General features: G+C 29.6%; 1 protein-coding gene across 1 annotated transcript; it reads left to right on the top strand.

Moving 5' to 3' along the window:
* Positions 1-4019: 4019 nt before the first annotated feature.
* On the top strand, positions 4020-6641 carry LOC107933272 (uncharacterized). The gene is made up of 2 exons (XM_016865445.2): positions 4020-5482; positions 6229-6641. The coding sequence occupies exons 1-2, from the start codon at positions 4370-4372 to the stop codon at positions 6571-6573; spliced, it is 1458 nt and encodes a 485-aa protein (XP_016720934.1). The 5' UTR covers positions 4020-4369; the 3' UTR covers positions 6574-6641.
* The last annotated feature ends 4102 nt before the right edge of the window (positions 6642-10743 follow it).

The raw sequence follows: 10743 nt of genomic DNA, 5'->3' as shown, positions 1-10743 counted from the left end.
GCTGTCCCAAGCAGATTTATTACCAAATCACTCTTTCACACCTAACTTGCATGCTTGTTATTTAAACATGTATATCACCAATCTATCATCACATATCTATGATTTTACTTAAGTATAATCTCCATTTCATCATTTTAAAGCACAACATGTTAGCCGATTTTTCCCCTTAGCATCTAAGGCACATGCATGCTCATTTGTTTGGCTCAACTTCACCTATCTTCCATTTTTCATCAAAAGAACATGAAACAACAACCATTTCCTTCATTTTAATTCATGACTAAATGCTCACAACACAACTAAAAACCAAAATATGCTTCAAGAGTTAAGGTAGAATCAAGAAGAACTCATGAACATCAAGATAGAAGCAAACTACCATGAACTTACCTTCAATTTTCTTCCCCAAGTGACCGAACATTCAAGAGCTTTCTCCTCTCCTTTCTCTTCTCTAACTTTAGGCTATGATGAACAAAGATGGACAAAACTTTGTTCTTTTCACCCCTTTTTCTTTTAATAAAATTTCATATTTCATCCATTTAATTCTTTAATACAAAAGACATGAAATGCCGATCATGGAACATTTACCTAAACCATTATCATGGAACATTTATCTAACCCATTATCATGGAATATTTACCTAATCCATTATCATGGAACATTTACCTAACTCATTGTCAATTTGTACCATGAATTATGGATATCAAGTGCTTATATTGTCTACAACAACATGATGGCTGGCCACTTCACGTAAAATGGGAGGTTTGACATGCAAATCCTCCTATTTTGCACTACTATTTATTTGGCCACTATAAATTAGCCTATAGCATTTTCAAACATTTTCACATAGGTCCTATTTCATAATTTCACTCACAAATGACAAAATCAAAGCGTGAAATTTTGCCAACATTCACAGAATTCTCGAAAATTGGGGCGTTACAGAGTACCTTTCTTCAACGAATGTAACTCGTGACGGAGCTACGACTGCTTGGCACCAGTATCGGCAGCAAACAGTTCTGAAGCAGTGTTCCAAACATCACACGCCGATCTAGCCTCAGTGAAAGACGGCAAAAGCGCAGCATCGATGGTATAGAGAAGCCAAGACGTGAGGAGACGATCTTGTTGTTTGAACACCAGCGCGGATGGATTCGGTGCTAAGACACCATCGGCAGTGTGAACGTTCCGAGGTGGTGGAGGAACAGTACCATCAAGGAAACCAAGAAGGTCATAGCCATCAAGAATCAGCTTGACTTGCTGTTGCCAGAGAACATATGTTGCATCAGTTAGTTTAACCACATCATGACGGGGAAAAGAATGTACCACACGTTCACCATTGAAGAGAACAACACTCGGCTCAGCCGAGTCAGAATCAATGGAGGTTGTGACGACCATAGAGCCCAAGATCAACCGGCGAAAGATACCATATTAGAAACCAGGTAAAAAATAAAAGAAACTGCTCTTCTTAGATTTATTAAACTTGCTTGATTACATGCTCTCTTGAAATCCTTTTATATAGACTTCCTCAACTGCTCTTAACAGCTTAACAATATTCAACAGCTAAACAGCAAATTAACAGACTAACAGCTAACAATCTAACTAACTGATCCTTTACAAAACTAGTGAAAAATAACTCTCAATTGCGAGATTTGTTCGATAATGCCAATAATCAAGGTTTGATGATCGAACGATTGATATAAAAAAATAAAAAAATATTTGTAATCAAATTATTTGTAAAAATAATAATTTAGAAATAAATATGAAAATAATATTCTAGATTATATTTTTAAGCAAATTAAATTAAGTGATATATATGAATATATTAAAAGAAATAAAACTAATCGTTACACACAATCCTTCGAAAACTTGCGCAATGTTATAATCTAAATCTATTTATGAAGTATTATAAATTTTTATTTGATGATATGGAATAATATTAGAGTCTAATGTTATTATATGATACGGATTAGGAAGAGATTATGAGTAATTCTAAATATTATGCAAAAAAAACAGATATAATAAGATTATTAATGGTTTATTCCAAAAACACAAATTATGTTTTTTTCCCCTCTTTTCCAGCCAATTAGATCTTTTCAATGGTTGGCTTAGTTGCTTAAGTGCAAATATTTGTCTAAAATTTGTCATCGTTTGTTAAAAATATTAAGTCTAGAAAATGGGATTGGATAAAAAAATTATATTTGTTTAAAATATAAATGATGTTTGGTTTCAAGATTCTAGTATGTCTTTTTTATTATTAATTTTATAATGAATTTTTTATTTTATGTAAACTAAATATATGCTTTTAAAATGTAATTATAGAAAACATATATTAAGTTGTTCATGTTTAAAAAAATTAATAAAACGAGAATGTTAGAGTTGTGACCCAAATTCTTCTCCTTATAATCTATTATATTTTTTTCTTCTTGATGTGACGAGATAGTTACTATGATGAACTTCAACAATTAATTTATTAATTTGATTAATTAAAGATGGAATTAGTTTAACTTGTTGTTTGCTTGCAATGTTAGGCTATGCATAAAATAAGTGATTAGGATGGTGAATTATGATATGGGTTTTGGATTGTCGAACAATGCTTGAGGACGGATGGGATGGACGGAAGAGAATACATTGCATCATATACAAATTGATTATACATTGATTTAATTATATGTTCCATGAAGAAAGATTACTTCACTACTATGCTATTTATTATATGTTTTATTGTTTTTCAATTATATGTAATGATTTAGAATTTAGTTTGACATTGAGCCGTTGTAAGCTCATTTTTCCTTTCATTATCTCTCAAGTAATATAGAAAATTAGGACTCGGAATAGCATCAAAGGACCCTCGGATTAGCAACATGTTTTTTCACATTATTTCTATTTTTAAGTTTTATTTAAAGTTTCCCATAATTAGTTTATTTACGGGATTGTAATAATTATTTATGCTTTTATATCGTAGATTTAAGATTGTTTAGCTTATTTATTTTAAACATGACATTTAATTATTACTCTGATATTTGCATGCTATTCGGTTTAGAAAACTATTATTTTAAATATTTTTCACTATTTTATAAAATACTTAAAGTTTTGATAAGTTTTTTGTTGCAAACTTTAACCATGTTTCAAAACTCCAGATTAACGAAATTGTAATTAAATTGTTAAGTACAACCGGTTTAAATTAATGAATTTTTTTCCCTAAAAGCAAAAGAACAATTTTCAAATAAATCGACTCAAGAAAAAAAATGATTTTATGAAACCAATTCGGTGATCGAATGTAATCCTTTCTAACGAAGCTAAGTATTTGTTCCCATCTCCGCTTGACCCAATATGTCGACCTTTTTATTTTTATTTTAAAAATATATTTTAAAGGTATCACCTTATTTATTCGTTTGTAAAATTTAATTAAAGCATATATAAAATAGTTCTCATTTAAAAGCCAATTGCCAAAAGATAAAGTGCATGCCACTGAATTTTAAATATATTTGCATGATTATTTATTTTAAGTTATATTTTAAATATTTTTTATTTAAATTAAAATTTAATAATATTCATAATGTCTTTTTGTTATATTAAAATTTATTAATAATAATATTAAATTATAAGATAATATTTTTATTTTAGTTAAAATATTTTAATTAACTAAAATTTTTGTATATATATTAAATAAATAAAACTAATTTAATAATATAAAATAAATAGATTAACCCTTACATCACATAGGTAAGAAGCTAGGATAAATAAATTAACACAAGTTGCTATAAAAGTTAAAATAGATTGTAAATAAAATAATTGTTTATATTATCTATTATAATTCTTTTCTTCTCGATGTGATAAAAATAGTTGTTTGTCATCATCAACTTTAATAATTAATTTATTAATTTAATTAATTAAAAATGGAATTACTTTAATGTGTTGTTTGCTTGTAATGTTAGGCTATGCATAAAATTAATGGTGAATTAAGCATTAAGAAAAGTAAGAGAAAATAATTCTATTGTTATATATTGCAATAACATGTTTGCAATGATGTACGTAATTTCTATTGTTTCATTAAAAAAGAATGGAGTTTTATCATGTCATCCATCACCACCCCTTGTCATTAGTGAAGAAGTTCAGAGAAAACCAATTCTGCCATGGATGTCAGATGCGCTTATTTAGCCCGGCCTATGGTTGCACACCTTGTGGGTATTTTATTCATAAATTTTGTCTTGATGAGCACGAAGCAGAGGTTCAAAGTTTCTTTCATCCATGCCCTCTTAGCATCTCCACTGGATCTTATGCTTATTGTTTTGTTTGTTTTAAACGTATTTCAGACTTTTCCTATAAATGCAAGTAAAGTTGCAGGTTTCGAGCGCATGTGGAATGCGCCCTAAAGCCAATGGTAGAATATTCAGATGAGGCGTACACCATTCAACATTTCACTCATCTTCATCCCTTAAAACTTGTTGATTTCAACCACAAAGATGAAGTGATCTGCTCCATTTGTGAAGAGCTTTGCTCTTCTTCTTCTTCTTCTTCTACCTACGGTTGCATGGGATGCAACTTTTTCCTTCATAAATCTTGCATGAAGAGCATTCCGCGACAGTTGATCAATCATCACATCCATCCATGCACTCTCATATTCATCACAGACCCTTACGGTAGAGAAGAATGTGATTGTTGTGGCAAGCATATTGTCCCCGGCATGAAGTTCAGCTGTGGAGCATGTGAATTCGGTCTCCATGTCAAATGTGCCCTATTTCCCACCATAGACTCTGAAGATGCCAGAGAGATCCAACACTTCTGTCACCCGCATACACTAGCTCTTGTCCAAAACGATGAAGAATATGGCAGCGAACCTCGTTGTGTAGCATGTGCACAGATTTGCTTAGCTCCCGCACCAACTTTCAGTTGTAGCAGATCATGCGACCTCTTCTTTTTACATAAATCATGCAATGTTAAATTACCTTACAGCTCTGTAAATTTTAAGCATCCTTTTCATTCCAAACACCCTCTCACCATCAAATACCTTCCATACAATGATCATATCCGCACTTGTGATGCATGTTTCCGAGGCATTGATTTAACTCTCTTAGCATATAGTTGTCGGAAATCTGAGTGTAAGTTTAACCTTCACTTGGATTGTTATAAACTGCTGCCCTCTATTACGTTTATTGGCCATCAACACCTTCTCACTCTCTTTGAGAAAACAGCCGATGTTACTTGCCATCTTTGTTGTGTAAACTGCCATAACTTCATCCTTCGATGTGTGCTATGTGACATTAACATCCATTTCCAGTGTCATCCTTCAGCACTTGAAACAATAAAGCACAAATCTCATCTCCATCCTTTAACTCTTACAAAATCTCCTTTTGAATTTGAGTTGAACTCGGATGAAGAAGAGGAGGAATTTTATTGTGATGTTTGCGAGCAAAAAAGAAACCAAAAAGAGTTGATTTACTATTGTGCGGAGTGCAAATTTATCGCTGAAGTCAAATGCGTGTTTTCTACGGTTAGTATATCTTTTATCATTCAATTTAAACATTTAATTGAATTATTTTTAATTAGTTGTTTATCTTTTAAAATATTTGCATACAAAAGCTTACATTGAAAGTGCTAACGAAGAGTTAGCTACTTGTTCGTTTGAGCTTTTGGCACATATATCTTTGTATTGTTCACACACACATATATATACGGGAGGGAGCCACTTACTCGGTATAAAACTTAAGTAGTTTTACAGTCTTTTATAACTTTTTATATAATTAATATTTTAACAATTTAACCATTAAACTTATCATATATTTGTTCTTGTCATGCATGTAAATTTTTGAAAGGATATGATATCTCTCTCGTATCTATCTAAAATATTATCTATATTTTTTTACATTTAAAGATTGAAAGTTGTTTTTTTTACATAAAACGAACAGTAAGAAAATTTTAATTTATACCAAACTTGACATAAATAATCAACATGAATAGAGAATATATGATAGTTGAATTGTTAAAATATTAATAGTATAAAAAGTTATAGAAAAGAAAACCATTTAAGATTTACACTGCTGTAAATGGATCTCTCTCCCGTAAACACATATTCATATATAATATTGATCCTTGAATACCCAAAAAAACATACATGATAGTGGGTAACAATTTTATGCCTAACCTAGTAAAGATTAATGAATCAAAGAAAAAAAAGATTAGTACGTATAAACAACTAAACATGAAATTATCTTATTGTTTAAATTGTTTATGAACCAGGTGTCATCATTATTTTCTGAGGACAATTCATTTGAAAAAGAAATATCGAAAGATGATGTGACTGAAGTTTGTCTAGAAATTCAAAAATGGCAGGTGGAAAATCTCCTACTAAAGCGCATCAGATTACACGAAGGACTACAGGTATTAGAAACAAAAACGAAGCAATTAGAAGAAGAATCGAATGGTGTGAAAAAGGAGATGAGGAGGACAGAAGGCATGCTAGGCAACCTAGTGGGAGGTAGCTCAATACGGGTAATCAAACTAGTGGAAAATAATTCTCAGTTGGAGATTTGTTCAATAATCCAAGAACCAAGGTTTGAGGATCAAACGATAAGAAAAAATTAAAAAATATTTGTAATAAAATTATTTGTAAAAATAATAATTTAAAAATAAATATGAAAATAATATTCTACATTTGATTATACTTTTAAGCACATTAAATTAGGTGAAATATATGAACATTTTAAAATAAAACTAATCGTTATTCACAATCCTTTGAAAACTTGTGATCTTTTAATTACCTACAGGCAATGCCATTTGGATTTATTATTATTATATAAATTTATTTAGTAGAAAGATCAAAGTCGATTAATATCTATTTCATGGTAGTAATTTTTTTAATTGAATTAAGATATTTTTTACATTTGTTTTACAAAAAGTTCGTGATTACTTTTTAACAGAAATTATGGAACCTGTAGAATGTGCGTGAAAAAAAGAAAATGTAAGAAAAAAAACAAAAGAAATTTTGATTAAAATGGTAGAATTTTGATTTTGGGATATTAGTATCTTATGTTCAAGTCCCATGATACGAATTTTTTGTATTATTAAACTCAAAAGTCAGCTATTGAGAATGAAGAGCCTAGGTCCATACAAACGTCTTAGGAAATCTCATATTTTCTTACGTGGAATCAAAGTCCATAACTTACAATTAGCACATAACATCTCGGAATTTGTAAATTTATCTTGGGTTTAAATTGTTATTTTAATTAATTTTAAATATAAAAGACAAGAACACCTTTATAATAGTATTTGTTACTTTTTGAATAGAAGGATTTTTTTAGTCATTTTCCTATTTGAATTAGTGTCAAGTTGACTCGTGAAATCAAACTTAGCAAAAGACTTTATTATAGTATAGATAAATAAATAATATGATATTAAATAGATTTTATATCAAACAAACCTTAGGTCTTAAATATCGTAATCTAAAGTTTAAAAGACCCATGTATCCTTTGAGCACCAAACTTGTTATTGAGGTTAAGCCTTCCAAGTCTTTCACCTCCAATGGTGATCCACAAAATCACTTGCCACCTTATCCAAGTTAAAGAATTTCTTTGTGCTAGCAAAGTGACTCAAGGTCATAATCAAACGCTTTCCCTTGCTTCTATCTCTCTCTAGCAAAAACCTCCCTAGAGAGAACAGTTCTCTCCAGGCTTGCATAACATATGGCATGGGCTAAGGAAGTTAGTGTATTTGCAAAAAGGGAACTACTTGATTTTTTTCTTTATTGGCAAATGGCAATCTCTGACTGATGATTTCAGCCATTTTTTCCTACTCTTTTCCTAAGATCATTAATAAGCCAGGTAATTTAAGTGGCGAATTGCTTTATGACTAAGCATTATTTTGTAACTGTTGATATTTTCGTTCAAAATGTGCTGTTGATAATGACCAAGTTCTTCCCTTAGAAAGATATTTCTCCACACTGTATAGACATACATACATATATATATGTATGTATGTATGTATGTATGCATGTGATGTTTCTGTTACTTCGGACCGTTTCTTGTCATGTGTTTGAACTAGATCAATCCATTTAATGTTAGGAATCATTGAATATCTTAGTACTTGTGTTGGGCTTCTAGGATGTCGAAACCATTCTTTTAAAAACGGGGATCGACTTTGTTTGAAAGTGAAAATTTAAACGGGAGTCGCCACCAATCTTTTATTAGGTGTGATCGGATCACCTTTGTTTTAATAAATCAATTTTAGTTTACTAAGACAGGGCCTTTGGTCTACGAAACTTGAGAGAATGAGTTCGGGAGTCGGTTACGTGCGAGGAAGGATTAGCACCCTCGGCACGCCTAAAAAATTGGTACCGAATTGATTAGTTAGTATCTTAATGTTGAAAATTAAAAATCGGGGAAGGGACTTGAAATACGATCTTTTCTATTAATACTGATTTTAAAATTCTTGAATTAGCTTAAATCGATTTGTTTAAAGATTTCCTTATCTCGAGATATCGGAGTGTCACATCCCGTAAGTTAGGACACAATATCATGAATTCCCGAGCACAAGGTCGTCTTTTAATTTGTATTGGAAATCCGTGTATTTCAAAACTCAAAAGGATATTTAGCTATTTAGAACCAACGAGAGAACCGAAACCCCGTAAGTTAGGGCACAATTCTTCGACGTTCCAAAATGCGAAACATTGCCTTATTTATTGAAATTAGTAAAAACATAAATAAAAATCTTTAAAGTAATGAACACCAGAATGATATAAAATGGGCGGGAGACAAAAAATAAAGAAGTTGGAAATACATTGAAACAAATAATAAATATGACAAAAATATTAAAACAATAACAATGCATGCAATATATTAAACGTAATAATAACATCCAATGTGAGATAAAAACAATGAATATATACATAATAAAGATATTAAGAGTATGTACGTACAATATATATATATAAATAGTAATAGTGTTAGAAATATACTATATATAGTGTTTGAAGTATATACATAAGATAGTAAAAATATATAACTAGTAATGTAAAAAAAATATAATATATACATATGTATAAAATAGATATTAAAAAAAATATGTACATAACATATATGAAGAATATATATAATAATATTAAAATAAAATAATAAGTGATAATAGTGAAAATAATAGGCATAATAATAAATATGATAATGTATGAAAATAATACTATATATAAAAGTATATATATACTCATATAATAAAATATATGTACTAGTATTAACAATAAATATAATAGGGATAAAAATAGATATAATAATACATACAAAATATGGTATTAAAAAGCATATTACATATATGTATATAACATAGTATTTATATATGTACATAAGATGATATAAAAAATATATACATGGAACATCATAAGAATTATATGTAACTAATAACATTAAAATATATACATAATATATAAAATATATATAATATATATTAGAAATGATAATAATATAAAAACAATTCATACGCTATACAAATTCATACATATATATAAATAATAATGATGTTAGAAATATACAATGATATTAGAAATATATATAAAATAGTATAAAAGATGTATAACTAATAATGTTAAAATATATATACAATAATATATATAACATACAATATTGAAAACATAGGTACATAATATATATGAAAAATATATAGATATACATAATATATACATAATATAATATTAAAATATTTACATAATACATAAATATTAGGGATAAAAATGACTAATAATAATGTTACATAAGTATATACATAAATATATTAAAAACATATACATAAAATATATATATACACACTAATATAAAGTATAATCATGATAATATGATATTAAAATATAAAAAGTAAATATAATAAAGATATTAAAATAAAGTAATAAATTAACAACATATATAAATGTATATATACATATACGTATGTAAAATATACATTACTACATAGTAATATTAATAATAGTAATAGATTGATATTAGTAACAATAATAATAATAGGAAATAGTAGTATAAATAATAATAAAAATGATAAAATTAACTAATTTAATGACAAAATAGCTAAACCATAAAAAAGGATTAAATCGAAATTAAAACAGAAAGTTGGGGCGGATTCGCAATAAAAACAAAAAGAAAGGACTTATTAGAACGCGCGCATGACCTGGAGGGACCAAGGGCGCAATATCCCCAACTATTAAAACACTGCGCTTAGCCAAGGACTAAATTGAAAGGCGAATAACGTCCAGGGCCAAATTAAATAAAAAACTTGATTGCAAAAGCTTGAAAAAGCGGAAGGACCGCACGCGCAAATTCCCCCTTTTCCAAAAACACGCGGATCCTGAGGTGGGTCGGGTCGGGTCGGACCGGGTCGCATCAAAACAACGTCGTTTTGAGTTTAAATGGCAGCCCCCAAAACGACGTCGTTTTGGAGGGCTATGTAAGGCCTAAATTTGACAAAAAAAATCATTTTGAAGAGAGAAAGAAAAAAAAAGAGAGAAAGAAGAGAGAAGGGAGGGGGGGAAGGAAATCCGGCCAAGGGGGCCGGTCACCGGCCGATCGTCGGCCGCCGTCCGTCGCCGGCGCCGGCCACCGTGTACGGTGGTCAGAAAAAGGTAAAATTTTTTATTTTTTATTTTATTTTTTTGTTATATTTTTATATGTTTTAATAAATATAGATGAAAAAATAGGCTTAAAAAACGAAATTAAAATAGAAAAAAAAAAGAAATCAGCCTAGGTTTTAAACTTTCGTTTTCGATACCTTTGGGCTTCTGAT

This window comes from Gossypium hirsutum, chromosome A13 (assembly GCF_007990345.1).
Source record: "Gossypium hirsutum isolate 1008001.06 chromosome A13, Gossypium_hirsutum_v2.1, whole genome shotgun sequence".
NCBI classification, from domain to species: Eukaryota; Viridiplantae; Streptophyta; class Magnoliopsida; order Malvales; family Malvaceae; genus Gossypium; species Gossypium hirsutum.
This window is presented reverse-complemented; position numbering and strand designations above follow the sequence as displayed.